This window comes from Polyodon spathula, chromosome 20 (genome assembly GCF_017654505.1).
Source record: "Polyodon spathula isolate WHYD16114869_AA chromosome 20, ASM1765450v1, whole genome shotgun sequence".
In the NCBI taxonomy this organism is placed as follows: domain Eukaryota; kingdom Metazoa; phylum Chordata; class Actinopteri; order Acipenseriformes; family Polyodontidae; genus Polyodon; species Polyodon spathula.
This window is the reverse complement of record NC_054553.1, coordinates 13,215,235-13,233,075: the sequence shown is the minus strand read 5'-3', so window position 1 is coordinate 13,233,075 and position 17,841 is coordinate 13,215,235. Positions and strand designations below refer to the sequence as shown.

Genomic DNA, 17,841 nt, shown 5'->3' with positions numbered 1-17,841 from the left:
ATCCCAGGATCCTTCCCTGTTGACAGCTGGCTCACAGCATCTGTCAGCTCTTGTAGTGTCAGAGGAGCCTCCAAGGGACATCTTTCTCTTGGGGACAGTTTTGGCAGATCTTCGAGTAGGAGGGCAGTCTGCTATTCATCACAAGGCTCTGCCATAAACAATTGACTATATAAAGATACAGCTTCTTTATTGATTCCCTCTTCTTCCCCATTAGGCAGACGTGCACAGTACAGCTGTTTACTGGTGACTGATCTGTGCTCCAAGTTAAAAACAGCTGTTTAATCAGGCCCCAGTGATCTAAAATAGCCACCGCCCTGAAAAACAAATACCTGTACAATGGGAGAGCCAAGTCAAATCACAGCAGAAATTAGACAGAGTGCTCCCAGAGCTTAAACAGGCCATACATCAGGCAGAATATTTGGTCAGCATTAAAGATCGAAAACAAAAACAACTACTGACCAAATACTGATTGAGCGACCACCTTTTCAGCGATTGAAAAGGGTCGACACAGAGCCACCTGGAGACCCAGAGGGAGGAGACTGTGTGAGCACTGTGACTTAGACCACATAGAGACAGAGATCCACTTCATACTGCACTGCCCCAAATACAAGCTGCTCAGGGACACATTCATACCCAAATTCATGAGCCACAGAAGTGACTTCATCCACCTCACACAAACTGAAAAGGAGAGGTGAGGACAACATGTGGACTAGCTGAAGAATATGTGACTGCCACAGTCTAAGAAACAAAATATCTGCACTGAAAATATATCTTTTCATTGTGATTGTCTGTTTGTATGTTTGTTTTTCTTTCTTGTACATTGTAATTGCTTCGGCAAAACGTGTTTATTCCTGTCATGCCAACAGAGCTTATTGAATTGAATTGAGAGAGAGAGAGAGAGAGAGAGAGAGAGAGAGAGAGAGAGAGAGAGAGAGAGAGAGAGAGAGAGAGAGAGAGAGACCTGGACTACAAGCTAATCTAATAAACACAGACATACTGCTTTCTGTAAGTCAGATCAGAAATCAATTATTCAAAATGCAAAATTTATATTTTGTTATACAGTTAATTTTAAGCACTGTATTAATAAAATGACAACTGGATCCCCACATGTTTGAATAGATTAAAAAAATGAACAAGTACTTGTCATCTGTTTCTAGAAATATTTACAAAGACCACACGGTTTCCTTTTATCTCACCAGAATTTAATTTTGTACTTGCCTCACTGGTTTTACATTAGTAGGTATGTTATTGCGCTCCGTGTCGTCAACAGAATCCTTTGCAGGGAGGGTGACCCGTTCATTTCTAGTCGTTCATTGATGGCCATACTAGTTGTTTTGCATGTGGATGTGCTGAAAGGACTGACCTAATGTTATGTACTGCATGTTTGCACAAATCAGTTTAGTAGTGGTAGCATTTTACAATCTAGAAGCAAGCATTTCAAGCTTTAGTCACTGATAGTTTCAATCAATTTCATAATCATCTCAATCCAGATAGAGGTTAAAACAAACAAATACCTTTCACCCATCCTTTCAACTCCAATCTATTCTGTGGTAATAAAGAATACTTCCATAATGAATCTTCTATACCCTCCATCACCCTTTCAGTCCATTCCACTTGAATACTTGCTTCTCCTCAGCAATTACATCATCGTTCATTAAATAGAGTTTCAGCTAATGTAATTACATAACATGCTCATTGTAAACAACCAGTTCAAATTCACTAAGACCTGCTTTATTTACCCTAGATTCCACTTCCTTGCTATACAAACTGAGACCAAGCTGAACAGGTTTTGAAATCTGTCCTGCTCATTTCTATTGGCAGAACATTGAGATACAATTGATCTGGATGATCTCTCTCTCTCTCTCATACTGATAGAGGAAGCTACCTGATGAGCATCCAATGAGAAGGTAGCTGGAGGACGATGTCACAATCTTGACCTGCAGAAACAGTTATGTGTAGGGCTGTCAATCGTTTTTTTTGCAAAGAAAGGTTGGTGAAGGGATTGATAACCAAGATTGTTATAATGTGTGGCTGCAGGTTGGATTTTAGACTTTTTTTGCTGAAACTGGAGCCCCATTGTTATTGGAATGAGGGGAGTTAACATTTTAAAGATTGATTTATTGGTGCTGCTGGAAACATTGCATAATATCCTTCCTTCTGCTCCTTTTCAAACTTGATACCCAGCAAGAGCTTGAACATAAGACTTGAACCTCACAGATTGGGACTGCACTCAATATCTGAATAGTTATATATTAGTGCAGAATCCCTGTTAATCTGTCATACATATCACAGAAACAATATCCCGTCTAAGGCTGAGCCTGAGCCTGACTGCATTGGGATTATATAATATATTATATATATATATATATATATATATATATATATATATATATATATATATATATATATATAGCTATGCCCCTCTCCCCCTGATATAAATGAGTGCCTTTTATCTGTTTCCAGCTAAGTTGTTGTTATAACAGTTTCAATATTCTTAAGAGGAGAGGGTAATGAATTCTATATTTCTGATTGGCTGAGACCTTCAGAAAGGTTTAAAACTGCAGTAGTTCTTAGGTAAAAATACAGGTAAAAAATACAGGCAGAGCAGTCAAGTAGAAAAAACATTGTTGTTCATTCCTTAATAAGCTTATCGATGCTGACAGGCAAGGAGATTCAATAAAAAACAAAAAATAAACCTATTTCACTTTTAATTTAATTACATTTTGCACATAAATGTATTTTGTTATATGTATGCTAAGGACAGAACAGTTCTTTTCAGGCAGTTAATTGAATAGCGCCTATAACAAGGAAATAACTTTGGGTTAGTGTCAAGTGCCTGTGAAATGACCTCTTATAATTATATAATGTATGGCTGGTTCAAGATTAGTGCTAATCAGGGTCTGTAAAACCAGCCACAACCCTTTTAAAAGATTACAAAAGTAAAAGCATAGCAAAGACTAATAAAGCATGGGGAGAGCATGGTAAAGCACAGAGGTATGGTAAAGCATACCCCATGGCAAACCATGGTAAACTATGGTAAATGCCTAGAATAACCATTATACAATTAAACTGGAAAAGCATGGGACAACTGCAACTTTACCATGCAAATGTACCATTGTAAACTTTTATACGTTTTTGAAGTTGTGGATAAACCTTGTTAATCCCTCTAAGTGCCATGCTCAGATCTCAATCCAGGCTTACCCAGCACCCAGGGCAGTATCATCCACTCGACAATGGTGGGTGGAGGGCCCTGCATGTGCAGGTCTGTGCGGACAATGTGTTGGGAGGCGAGGAGCAGCAGGAACAGGAATGTCAGGTAAGAGGCGGTGTGGCAGATGAACTTGATGAACGGCTTCTTGATGAACAGGCCCAGGCTGCTCTTGGGAGCTAGCAGGTAAACCACTGAGAAGACCGGGAAGAGCAGTCCGATGGTGAAGCAGGTCAGCAGCTTGACAGCCCAGTGCCGCCGGCGCCAACCAGGGAATCCGTCGTACCACAGAGTCGCCAGGAGCTGCTGGCAGTTCGGCTGTGCCACAAACTGGAAAGGAAAGCATAGAACACTCATATACTCATTGCTTCAGTATGCCGTACCTCAATTGATCTAACACTCCAGCAGATTCAATATTCTGCATGTAAAACCCTGACAACACATTTCACCCACCTCTGTTCTAATTAGAATCATTATTAGCAGCAATCATCTGCCCACTGCTGGATGAAAGCCAGTCCTTCTATAAACTGGGTGGTGTGCCCATTGTATTCTTACAAATTTCTTAAAAACTTCGGAGGACCATAAGTATTACCAGGTGTGGCATTAATGGATTTGGAAGAAATACTGCATGATGGTCCTAATGCAATGGAATATTGCCTGTTTGGTTCTGATTTGGGTCATCATTGATGTGTTGGCTGTTTATACCATTTGGATACTATTGGTATGTCCCACTATGGACCCATTCCACCAATCACAGCCTTTATAGTTACCCATTTCTAACTACCATTGCCAATTGGCTCAGTACCATTACATGGCCATTGTTGTGTAACTGCACCATATTTAAAATCATTTGGGAAGGAAAAGAACACATCACACTGCCTGCCATTCAGTCTTGGGGCCTCTCTCAAGCAGAGACTGGCAGGTGTGTCAAATTGTGACACCTTCTGTGGTAACACTGTAATGCCCACACGTGCAGACTCTAACCCAGAGGTGAAAGATATGAAGGGCTAGGGGTTTTCTACACCATGTATTCCAACTCTAATGCATCTATGACAGGCATCCATGGAAATAGTATCCTGATCTTCATCCACAGTTAACATTCAAGACTGTTTCGAGTCATTGACATTCAGCCAAAGATCAAATGTTTAACAGCTAATTAATTATTCTGTACCTTGGCTAAGCATATTTGATGGGTTGGATTTTAAAAAAGGTCGCAGGGATGTAAATGTCAAAAAGTAAAAAAGCCAGATTAGTCTTCTGCAAAGTCATTAATAAGGGGAGAGGGAGCAGAAAGTTCTAACCCAGAGGGTGACAAGAGTTCTTTCTGGAGTGAGCACTCCTTCAATTACTTCGTACAGCCACACCTGGTACTCCTTGTGGGACAACCATGCTGATAAAGAGTATTATGGTAAGGCAATGGCAGCCTGATAATTGGGCAGGTGAGTTCTGCTTAGTTATATATCAAAACAGAACATTTAGAGACCTAATCCCTCGAATTGCCATGCTCAGATGCTCTCAATCCAGGCTTACTGAGAACCCAGGGCAGTATGATGGGGTTTTCGTGCATAAATCTAAAGATCCTCTACAGGATATGGGGAGTATGCTGCCACTAGTTATAATTCCACTGTGAGCCAGCCTGATGAATCATGTAGAACCTGGTTGCTATGTTACAGCATGGTAATGAACAAGAGTCCTTCTCTGATACTCCACATCTGACTGACATCTTTCAAAACATGGGAGAGAGGAGAATGAAACGTTGTGCTTTCTGATTTTAGGAGAATCCTGCATGTTGTGTATGTTATATACAATGTTCCCAGTATACTCCGGTTTTAGTATTCTATACAGTGTACTGTGGTATTGTATTGTATACAAGAGGTGCGCATTATACAGGAAATCTAACACAAGGCTGCTCAATACAAAGGTCATTATATTCTAATTATAAGAAAAGTAATTAAAGTTTGTAATAAAATTAAAACATCAGTCTCATTAAAAATGTATATAAAAGTGATCTAAAAAGCTACTAGGCAAATATCCTATTTTAGTACCAGTGAATCAATGAATACAATTAAATAAATCAATGCCCGTCAAATACAAAATTCACTTCTGATGATTTCCCAAAGAAACAGTCTTATTTATCTCCCATATAAATCTATCCTCATCATATTATGAGTCCCCTTTTCCCTCAAATTAAAAAGGACTGAGCTCTTTCAAAGCTATGTGCTCAGACTAATAAAATGTGTCTATTAAGCATATCGTCATCATGCTTATATATTGTACCCCCTTCACTGCACTCGTTTTGAATGCAGAGAGCAAATTGTAAAACAAAAAAGTCTAGTAGAAAAGGAGAGGAGATGCTGTTGGAAAATATACATATGTTCTTTACCTGAACTGCCACAATCTTCTCTATTCCCAAGTAACTCCTGACATGCTCACTGCTAACTAGCCTTGTACACACACTGTACATTTATGCCTGTTTGGGGTGGCTTGAAAGCAGTTTGAAATTAGACTCATCTTATTTCCATCTGCAGCAGATTGAATTGATTTCAACTGAGACTGAAGAGCCCTATATAATGGAAGAGTAAATGAAATCTCCAATGTGAAGCACACAGAGACAGGTGGAAGTGCAGGACAAGAGCAGTTTATGGAATTATTCTGTTAGCATCGGCCAGGTTAAGCACTCCTACGTGTGAATTAAGTTGTGTCTCGTTGCTTCACTATCTGGCCTGCTGTTTGTTTGATTTATTTTTTCAATACTGTACATTTGCTAATAATTAACTTTTTGAAAATGCACCCCTACTGCAGTCTACCAGCTTGTAAAAAGTCATTTCTGGCTTTGCGTCACTGAACAAAATGCCCCTTCAACTGTGCATTATGGTTATTTTCAAAATTCCCCAAGTTGCTTTCATCTCCTATTCTTTAAGAACAATCCATCTTCTCCCATCAATGGCCTCCACTTGCTATCTTGGTTACTGTAGTCCTACTATAATACAGATCGACTCAGAACCCGCATCTCCTTTTCAACTAAATCAATACCAATATTGTTTTAAAAGTCGGTGCGTTTATTATCTGCTCTACCCCTGGTCCATCCTATTTAACTTGAAAAACATCTTTTTTTTTACACTGAAGAATAATCAGGTTTTTTTCGTGGCTGCAAGGTTAACCTTTTCATTGCCTATCACGACAGCTCTATTCCACATAATATTGTCACTTAGGAAATGTGGGAGTGTAGTACTATATCAAAATGTATAAACTTGTACTTTTATGTAAAATCGTACTTAAAATAAATACAATGAAACTGCAAACAAAATAGAATCGGTAATTTTTTTCACATTTATAATTCACTTGATAATTGTTACACAATCTGTCTCTTCTAAATTCCGCTGTTTAATTTAAATTTAAACATGCTTTCTTTTCCATACATCGTACTTGTTATATAAAACGAATCCTGCATGAATGTTTATAGAGCTCTGTTGTAATGAATGCCCATCGTCTACAGTATAATTGCATTTCCTAAGTGCAATATCAGCATGGATCGGAGCCTTCTGCATTGAGGTGTTAATACTCACAGGCACTGTTGCATTGCACTCCTCACCTCCATTCCTGAGTCCCACAGTTTACTCTTGTTTATCTCTGTACACATTTGCTGTGGATCCTTTCTCTGCCAGTCTACACCGTGGAAAATAGGAACACTTGCATAATGAACCCTTTCCACGCTTTCCACTTCTTCAGCATGTACCACAGTTTGCTATTGGAAACCATGTGCATTTCACTTCATGTCATGACAGAACAGCCTTGGGTAAGCATGCGGTTCTCAGTTATTATTCATAAAGGAATTCTGACCAAAGTTCTAAAATCAATTTTCTTATTGCTTAATTAGCAAAGTCATTGCTGATTCGACCCCCACCCCACCCCCCACCATTTCTTGTGTTGAAGATTGTTCTTATTTTCTATCCCCTAATTATAATAACTCTTTTTAAAAAAATGCTTTGAATGCTGCAGGTCAATATCACTCCAATCATGTGCATTGTGATTAGGTACTATATTGTTATAGTATTGTCCTTGAAAAATCTATATATCCAAAACAAGTGAGAAAATAAGCAAGTAAACAGCCATAATATGAAATAGCTCTTGCTAATAAGAAGTAAGAAACAAACAATGTCAGTGGCTTACTTACTGGAATCATCCCCCATGGGGTGGCACCTTTATATGTTCTTTTGGGTTTAATCAGGTAGAACTTGGGGTCTGCTTGATCATACAGCATGTTAGTGATGCTGCTAAGGATGTACACTGAACAATGTTACTTCACTCACAATTCCAGTTAAAAAAAACAACACTTTACTTGAAAGCTGTTTGTGTTGTGATGAGAGTTTAATGCATAAATAATAGCAAAGACAATTCTTTATATCAGCAGTCTAATATTATCAACAGTGACAATAATATAATGCTGTACAGACCCCTGATTTCTGGTATTCCCATTAACTCCTTCAAACAACCTACAGCTATGGCCACAATCAACCAATAGAATTAACAAAACGTTTTCCATATACAATACATTAATATTTAGAGTTTAGTTTCTTTCTCCCTCACATGACATAGTTCAGAATCGGGAAGGCCAGCAAACTAAGCTGGCATGGACTCTCCTCACAGCTTCACAAAGAAGACAGTTGAGATGACAGTTGCGTGGTGGTTTCCTTTGTTGGTAAGAGCATTGAACTATATTGTACTGAAGCCAGATTTGTTGCCTGATTTTCAGAGGTAAAAGCTCTACCTTTTACCTTTAATTTCTAGTAAGTTTTCTTAACACTGAAAGAAAGTATTTCTGCGCTGTATAAATCTTCTGCAATTTTGCAGAACTGAGAATGAGCTGCAAGGAAATTTTAATTCAATACACTGTTTTTTTTTGGGTTTTTTTTGTTAATGTTCTTCCTTTTGTTGATTTTTATTTCATAAATGAAGCCCAGAGAAATGATACAGTTCCCTTTCTGAAGCAAGTTCAAAGTAAAGTGAATATATTTAAAAGATCAATGCTTTCAAATCTTCCCTCTCATTTCATATTACCACTAGCCACATTATCACTGCCCTCCTATTAAAACATTGGGAAACAAGGCTTTAAAATCTATTTAAACAACATTGGCTTGGTTTACATGCATTAGAAAATCTACTCTACAGTCATGCTGTGTGACAATGTCATGCAAATACATCTGAAACTGAAAAAGGGCATCCTTTTGGCAGTGCGACTACGGGCAAGGTCAAGCGCTTTCTCACAATAAAAATAGCTGTAAAAACCCATGTAAACCTGAACAGGAATCATGTTTGTGGCTCACGAGGTTTCAGCAGACAAGATCCTGTTTTTCTGACTTAATATCAAGTAATCTCCAGCAGAAAGGCTGTACAAACAGAGCCCCCCCCAACACACACATACACACGCTGTACATTTATGGACTACTTCAACACAAGAACCGCCGCAGTTATACTCACACCTACAATCACCGGTACATTTTAAACACCATCAATATTAAAATGAAAGCCAAACTATCGGATACAACTCAAGTTTTATTCAAGCACATCATATCAAACATCTGCACAGCCGAAACGTCATATTTAAATGAACAATTAAACATAAAAGGGTTTATTTTCTAACTTACCACATATAAAGCACTACTTAAAATGAAAGTAGTTTTTAATCTAAAATGAAAGTAGCATATGATTTATCTTTCTTCAAAATGTTTCTGCAGAAACGCTGTGGCTAGCTTCAACATGGAATCTCTCCTACCTTTTACGAAACTAAGGAAAATGTTTTTGATGCCAGATACAGTATGATTAATATGTCATCTCGATGCTTATATATATATATATATATATATATATATATATATATATATATATATATATATATATATATAGTAACATGGCAGGGAGGGGGTTAAAGGCAGGGAGGGGGTTCCTCCCTGCCAAAAACATGTGCGAATGCATGTTTTGTTTAATTAATTCATTGCTTAATTATCAATCGCACCTGGGAGTCATTGCAAGTTAGTAACGGCTGCAGGGTATTTAAGGTGAGCAGTCAGTCTGCTCGAGGCTGCTGAGTAGAAGGTAGCAGAAGGTGCGCTCTGTTCCAAAGCAGTCGTATAAATTGTAAGTTTTGTGTTTAACCTGTGTGGTTATTTGTTTATATTGCAGGTAGTGATCTAGTCAGGAACCTGCAACGAATGTTTAGTTAGTGCTCCAAAGAAGCTAGGCGTTTGTTTTGTTTTTTTGTTTATTTTTGTAATTAAAAGTGCACGTCAACGCTATTTCTTCCAAATCCAGTGTGTGGGTCGTGATTAAAGAAGGGAAAAGAACCCGAGCGAGCCGGTGTGGCAAATATAAATTGAATATTGTAGGTTATATTCAAAATAAAAACATGTTTTGTAAAAGGTGGTTCCAGAAGCACACACACACATACAAATATAAATTCTAAGTAGTAAAACTTGTAGAAATTATATTTTGTGTGTGTGTGTGTGTGTGTGTGTGTGTGTGTGTGTGTGTGTGTGTGTGTGTGTGTGTGTGTGTGTGTGTGTTGGAAAGGTAACCTGACAACAGCTAAAGTGTGGCGTAATTCGAAATGTTTTTGTTCTTCATTGCAACGCATGAAGCTTTCCTCACGATATTCAGAGCCATTCTTTTCCTATTCAGTAAGTAGACAGGGACATTTAAATATCCACTCCCCTAAATGACTATGAATTGAGTCATCTGCATTGGTACAACCCATTTTTTTTTCCTAAATCAGAACTGCATAGCACCACATTTCCTGAAAAGTAAGGCAAAAAGGTCATGAGGAAAACTGTCATGGCTTGAGCATGTAAACGCCGCCGTTGTCATTACTGCTTCTTCATGGTAGCTATTGCTTCCTGCACACTACAGTAGAGCACTATTCCCAGACACCCCTGAAACATTCCAAATTCTAGCTGCATGTGACCTACAGCACAGGAAATGGGTCGGTATGAAGATGTATCAGTTAATCTGTAGTTGTACAGTTGTACAGTTTTTGACCAAAATGCATAACTGAATTCAAAAAAGAAAAACAAGCAAAGAATCAAAGTAGCTTTAGCACAATCAATGGGGGGCAGTGCTATTGCTAATATTAATAATCTTCATATTAGAATACATCGCTAACACACATTCCATTGCTGAGTGTATAACACAACCTTTTAAATATTTCAGATAAGCAAGAACATCATTATACCTCATCTCACGGGATATATTTGGATTGGCATAACACTCAAAACCTCTGAAACATAAAATTAATTTTGTTCCTTTGAAATGAAATAGTTTATGCAGAAATGCTGGTTCTGAGCCACCAATATAATTAAAGAGGCAGTTTTAAACAAATTCCCAGTGCACCACAGCAACAGTAAAACAGAAGAAACACGCCTGCCGAGTACTTCACTTGGACAGAACTCAGTTTAGTGATTATAAGAAGTGGCGTCCTTGATAAACACAAATAGTAAAACAAGATTCATGTATGTGTCATTAGCATAGACATGCACCACCCTTGCAAACCACTTACTCAACCAGGAATATTGAAGTATTTCTTATTTATAAGTCAGAGATATTGATTCATATATTTTTCTAGTTTACTCATCAAAATGCTTGATTTATAAGTGCGAGGGAATTTAGCATTTATTTGTAAACCTGACAAAATGTACTCCTGATCTGTAAATCTAAACTTTGTGATCTGTAAATCGTGCCACAGTCAACCTATATCAGGAACAGGTTGTGCTGCTTTACAAATGAGAGAAATGTTGCCTCTGACTTTTAAGCAAGTGAGGAGCAAACCCAACCCTGTCCCGAGCCCTTGTGAAGATTAATATCACAACAACTCCCATTGCAATGTAGTTATTTTACTTTCTGTGGCATTATTGAGCCACTGTATCTAACAGAAGCAGCACTGAAAAGAAAGTTGCACAGATCAATATTTTGTTATCACTAGACAGCTAATCACGAATCCGGAGATGTCGCCTTAGGCCAGCACAAAAACCTGGATCAACACTGAAAATAACCTGTTATCACCCATCACAAGCACTACAGTACTCACCCGGGACTGGTGACTGTGTTTAGTATTACTGTGGGATGGATAAAGTGTTTATTGTTTGTGGGCTGCTACCCGTTGTTATTTTTAGCTTGTGTATTACACATCGGTGTGTACTGCCGGTTCTATTCTTTGGTCACCAGACCCGGATTAAAAAATAAACGTCCTCGTCCTTTCCTAAACTGGATTATAATTGTCTGCCTGTGATTATTCCTGCACTGCATCACCTCTGCACCTGTTTACTACCAGTAGCCACTTAATCACAGGCTTCCATACTGTTAACCATATATCTGTGATTGAATATAAAAGACACAGAAAAGGTTTGAAAGGCTAAAGGAAAGGGGCACACTGTTAAATGACAAGGAAAACGTCACTACTATGAACTATAGTCTGTCTATAACTCATTTATTATTAAAGAAATCAGCACTATCACCCACTATTCATGCGGACTAGGATAAATGTTTATTTTATCTCAATCTTAGTCGATGTTTTCACATAGCATTTTGTAAGGAAAGTAATTGGACCAATGAGAAACCCTGAGTTTTCCAGTGCATTTGATGAGAGGTCTTGTCATTTTACTGCTCCCCAAATGTACCAATGAAAAGAGGTCATATTATAAATATATTGTTAATTCTAATACAAAGCTTGCAAGGTTTTCAGGCAGGAAATCTACAGTATCTATAGTAGTGCCTAGCACATTTAATTGGCTAACCTACAAGCCAATTACTGGTAAGTTCCCATCAACCTATTAGGACTATAAACCTACTTCACAAACTAAGTCCTGCTGTGCTTTCGAATTACCACCTCCTCCCCAACCACCACCACCTCACACCCCAACCACCACCACTTCACCCCCAGTCTTATTTTTTGTTCACCAGGTTGAACACGTCACATAGATTTATTATTTTATTGTTTCATTTTTTAGCAGACGGGATGCTCCAAGGGACGAGGCTGTGCTCCAACTATTTTTACTCTACTTATTTTTCTTCAACCATTATTTGGGTTCAAATCTCTAAGATTTTATACTATAATAAAGGTGGTTATTTAACGTTAGATTGTCCTGACTGAAACTGCTGAAGCTCTTTTAGCCACCCAGAGCACATGTTTAGCATCATAAAAAACCACACTTCATGACATCTGCTGTATCATATCTAGATTTTACTACGCTTTCTTCTCACCATTGGTGCAGCTGACGTCACCAGCTTCAAAAAAGCAAAATTGAGGCAACTCTTGGAATTCCTTTAAACTTCCATTAAAAGCCAATTCAAAACGGTGACATCACAATCGGCCACGTACCGCAGCCACTTAATGGTGTTCTCTTCAGCAACTGTTCCCTTCTTTTCAATGGAAATTGCAATAAAAAAAATGTTTACTGCTATATTAAAAATAAAGCAGTATTTAACAGAGCTACAGGACTGCAAGCATCTATGTGCAAGTCATTTGATATGTGTTATAACCCATACACGATTTTCAGCCTCTGTCTGTTCACTTCTACTCATACCACTGTTCCATCATTCACAGATAACTCAATTCTTAAAACAAAAACGTATTGCCCTATAACTCTATAACATAAAAGGCTGTAACAGTGTGGCCAGTTTCAGTAACACAGCTTATAGTTTAATAACTTTTTAGAAAGCAAAAGCAATCTCTTGTTGTAGGAGTTCAGCCTCTTTATATAACAAATACCCTCCCAGGCTTAAAAAGAACAGTGGAGCAAGTCTGAAGGGGCACCTGCTAGTTCAAAAGAACTCCTTTATTTCCTGAGTAGCTGTTATGTAAATGTGCTATTGATTTTAACAAATGTCTGCAGAAAAGCTTAGGGGAATACAACATCGTGTTTAGCTTTGATTATGTTTATTTGTATTACTTTTTCGCATTTAAATAAACATATTATATAACTACAATTTTAAGATGATAAGGAGATATTTTCCTCACATGCAAATTCTCATCTCGCATATCATGTAAAGAGGAGTGTGAACAGTGTTTTGCAAAACCAATCAACCAATCATAATGTTTTTCTCATGCTGACACTCAAAGCCTTAAGAGTCAAAGTTTCCACCGAGTACTCGCAAGCAATGGAATGAGAGTAAGTGCAGTGCCCATCTGTGTCTCACACTTCTCTGACAGATGCCTGAGTGCCCCAACCCACTATTGGAGAAACAAGCAAAACCAATGAGACACCTTTCAAACCGGACAAGTTGTGTCTCGTAGGTTTCGTACGTGTAGATCAGATCTGTTTCTCTTTTACTGCTCATGCTTCTGAAATATGTCTTGCTTGGAATTCTTCTGTTGTTCCTTCAATAGCGAAACCTTTCAGACATGTATCAGATTTAAATGAGACGAAAACAAGATTATCAAACCTTTCCAAGATAAGAGAAAGAGACAAGCAGTACGTTTACATGAGATCAAATTTTCAGCATAAATCCTTTACGTGACTTGCAATAGATAATCCAAAACCGAATCTGATAAATGCACCAGCATCCTACACACGAACTTCACTTTTCAGAAACCGTAAAGTAATGGAGATGCAGGGGAGCGCTAGGATGATTTGTCTGCAATAAAAATGAGGCCTGACCTGCATATTTTAAAGCTGAAAATTCTCATGTTCAACAAATTGACATCCTTTCGATCTCTCTTGTTCTACTGTAGTTCTCCTGTGTGTTCAAGCAGTCATTTTCTTCTAACAGCACATCATTATCTTCATATGAGATATGCTTCTCTCTGCATTTTGCCTAACTGGAATGTATTTACTGTTCCAAAGGTACAGGCTACTTCTGTGCTTCTAAGTTGTTTGAATAACGGAGGGTTTTTTTTTTTTTTTTTTATCAAACACTATTACCTGCAAAAACAGCTGCAAAAACAATAATATCAAAATCCATGTAATCTGAGACCTGTAAATAACCAGGACTAAACAGAGTTAGTGGTCAACAATTTGGTATGGTTACTTATTCTACAGATTGCAGCAACCCATTTTCTTGCTTTGAAATGAATGTATTCATCTATAAAAGTCAGTAACAGTTTACACTAAGCCTCTCTAATTACTGTGTATGTACATAGCATAGTAAATATATGTGTACTTACAGACTATTACAGTGTTATTATGCATAGTTATGTACTTAACATGTACATGTTTTTGCTTGATATATATAAGTACACAACTGTATCAAAAAAAGGGTTATAGTTAGGCTTAGAGGGGTTAAGTTTAGGGTTATATCATGCAAAAAAATGTACATATTAAGTACATTGTAATTGTGTGTAAGTACACGTGTTTACTAAGCAACTACTATATAAATACACAGTAATTAGAGACACTTGATGTAAAATGTTACCAAGAAGTCTACCAAGAGCTTGTCAATTTTAGGATGGGTGACAACAGAAAGTGGCATTCAACCCAAAAATAATGCTATGCCTATGAGATCTGTGTTATTTCCCATTTTTACAGCTCTGTTCAATCAAACCTCCAGGCCTAAAACTACATCCCAGAACACAGCACTGTATTTCAATCAATTTTAAACTGTTTACCACACCATGCATGTCGCAATAGAACAAGGAACCCCCCCCCCTCCCCTCAGTCCACAGGTGGAACCCATCTCACCTCTTTCTGGTGGTATTTGATGGCCAGTTTGAGCTTGGCCAGGTCGTGGCACTCGCTCGGGTCCAGCTCCTCGCTCTGGTCATCCCGATGGTTCAGGATGATCTCCAGCTCCCGGGAGCTGCGGGCCTGGTCCAGGAGATCCTTGGCAAAGCGCTTGCACTGCTGGGAAAGCTCCTCGTACTCCGCCTTGAACTCGTTCTCCACCTTGCTCAGCTCCTTGAGCTCCCAGCCCAGCCGGAAGCAGGTGAGGATGGGGTCCTCGCTGGACAGGGCGATGAGGGAGGGGCTGGCCAGAGCCTTGTATATGTTGAGGCGGGAGCGGGAGTGACGGAGGCTGTCCACCTCGGAGCTCGACACGCACTCCACGCAGTTGCAGCGGATCTGATGCGGCCGTGGGATGGTGACCTTGCGTTGGACCAAGAGCTTGATGATCTCATAGTTGTTGGTGTGGGCTGCCAACATGATAGGGGTGATGTCGGGAGTGAACTCTGAAAACTGGTTATCCATCATTAAGGAAGAGACCTGGTGGTGGAAAGAGAATTGTATTATTAATTTCAATGCCCAGACTTTGAGGCGCAGCACACACAAGGCATAGGTGTTGTATTTTTTATTGAATCTATATCTACCCCTAGAATTCCATTTTAATACAGACACGGCTATCTTTAGAGCTGGCTTCAAGTAGTAAATAAAACAAAATCCAATTACTAAATAACTGAATGCTTTTTTTGGCAAAACCAATCAGTTATCTTTACCACAGTAGTTGTTTTTATTTGTGTAAGCTGTTTTAAGTGCCTAGACAAATGAAGACAAATGGTGATATCCCAAACATTTGCATGAAAATACTTTCTAATATACACCTTTGCTTTAAACTTTAGTGTATTTCTGTCTGTAGTAAAAAGCCATTTTATCAAAAGTTTAAATTTAAACTTAAACTTAAATTTAAATGCACCACTGTTTAGATCAATTGAACAGACCCCAGTCATGTTTTAATACTGTATAATTGAACAGACCCCAGTTATGTATTAATACAGTACAAATGAATAGACCCCAGTCATGTTTTAATACAGTATAATTGAACAGACCCCAGTTATGTTTTAATACAGTACAATTGAATAGACCCCAGTCATGTTTTAATACAGTATAATTGAATAGGCCCTTGTCATGTTTTAATACAGTATAATCACAGTCTGTGTATTTTGCTGTACTACTGCAAAGTTACAGCCTAGCAAATGCTGCAGTATCTATTTTTGTAAGGAGTCATACAACATTATTTTGTCAGGAACCAATTTTAACTGATATTCTTAGAAATAAACACTTTAAATTTACAGACTGATTAAGAGCAAGGCCTTACAGAGGAAAATAACACTTCAATTATTCCAGGACTGAGAATATAGCAATATTCCAATTCAAGTAGGGAGCTGTAAACATCTTATCTCTAACAAGTCCATGAGCACCTGCTTCAGGAGCGAGTTCAGAGCCTCTCAGCAAAGTCTTGCAGCAGAGAGATAACACTGTGTTCTGCTACTGCAGTAATGTAGAGCAGTGTATTCTCCCCGAGAGTCATATGGATCCCTTTCAAGGACCTATCTGTCCTCACAAATATCTTTTGCCATTGTAAAAGTTCAAGGCCAAGTTCAATTTCAAGTGTTGCAATAAACTTGACTCAATGGTTCTGAAATGCGCTTACAGTAGCAGATGCGCAGGTAATGTGTTCTTAAAGAGTGAGTAGCGGTATACCGAAAAATATAGTGATACACGTCCCCATGTGTTGCTACAATTGTTTAAATAAAATACCTGTCATTTTTCTTTTCATTGTTAACATCCTGACAACTTTGTACCCTTAAAAATAAGCATTTAAGCATTTTCTAATTGCTACATCAGTTAATGGAGTATGAAATATACTCCACCCTGAGGGCAGCTCCTGCCACTCCAAGCAGGCTATGGACTCTGCAAATCATAGACTTAGTTCTCAATTGTATTATAACTAGAGGAGCCTATCCAAGTTTTTGGCGCTATGTTGTGCAAATGGTAACACTCCTCACGCTGTCCCTGTGTTACCAGACAAAGAAGACTGCTGATTAGGCAGCCTGTAAAGCTAGTGTCACATCAAGTCAAGCCTCAGTCTTTGCTATTCAAAGCTCCTTTCAAGCAGAGTGCGCATGGATTCTGGCAGGGCTGCCGAGACACTTCATGAGCCCTGGGAAAGGATTGTTTTTTGACGTGCGTATATTGAAATCAGTTGATGACCAAACGAAATGGCAGCTTCAGTGATAGATAATAGATGGAATCATACAATTAAATCACGCTGTGACCTGATTCAAGCATTCAAAATTCTAAAAGGTATTGACAATGTCAACCCAAGGGACTTTTTCAACCTGAAAAAACAAACAAGGACAAGGGGTCACAAATGGAGATTAGACAAAGGGGCTTTCAGACCAAAAAATAGGAGTCACTTTTTTAAACAGAGAAGTGTGAGGGTCTGGAATCAACTCCCCAGTAATGTTGTTGAAGCTGACACCCTGGGATCCTTCAAGAAGCTGCTTGGTGAGATTCTGGGATCTGTAAGCTACTAACAACCAAACGAGCAAGATGGGCCAAATGACCTCCTCTTGTTTGTAAATTACAACTGGATTACACATATTTTAAGGTTCTGTAGCAGTCATCAGTCGACATTAGTTTTGTTGGTAGTTTGTTTGCTGATTTCTCTTACATTATTATTATATTTTATATACCTTAACATTTTTAAAAGCAAAGAAGACACAATGGTGAAAGACCTATAAGCATTAGATGCATTTAATCTATTCATGAATGTTTTAATAATGCACAAACACATATCCCTTGCCAAGGCTCAATTGAACCCAAATAATGTGCAAATAATATACACCGTTCACCCTGCTTCTTAGGGTCCAAGCTTCGCTAGAGTACAGAACAGAGAAATAACATTTAAACTGACAAAGCAAGTTAGTC

General features: G+C 38.4%; 1 protein-coding gene across 1 annotated transcript in view; it reads right to left on the bottom strand.

Moving 5' to 3' along the window:
- LOC121295295 (short transient receptor potential channel 5-like) overlaps nucleotides 1–17,841 on the bottom strand; it is an 88,026-nt gene that overhangs the window by 23,122 nt on the left and 47,063 nt on the right. Inside the window, exons 3-4 of the mRNA XM_041219763.1 lie at nucleotides 14,875–15,396; nucleotides 3,202–3,538 (exon numbers count right to left, since the gene is read on the bottom strand). Of these exons, the coding sequence (XP_041075697.1) occupies nucleotides 3,202–3,538; nucleotides 14,875–15,396 (859 nt within the window). The remainder of the gene's footprint in view (nucleotides 1–3,201; nucleotides 3,539–14,874; nucleotides 15,397–17,841) is intronic.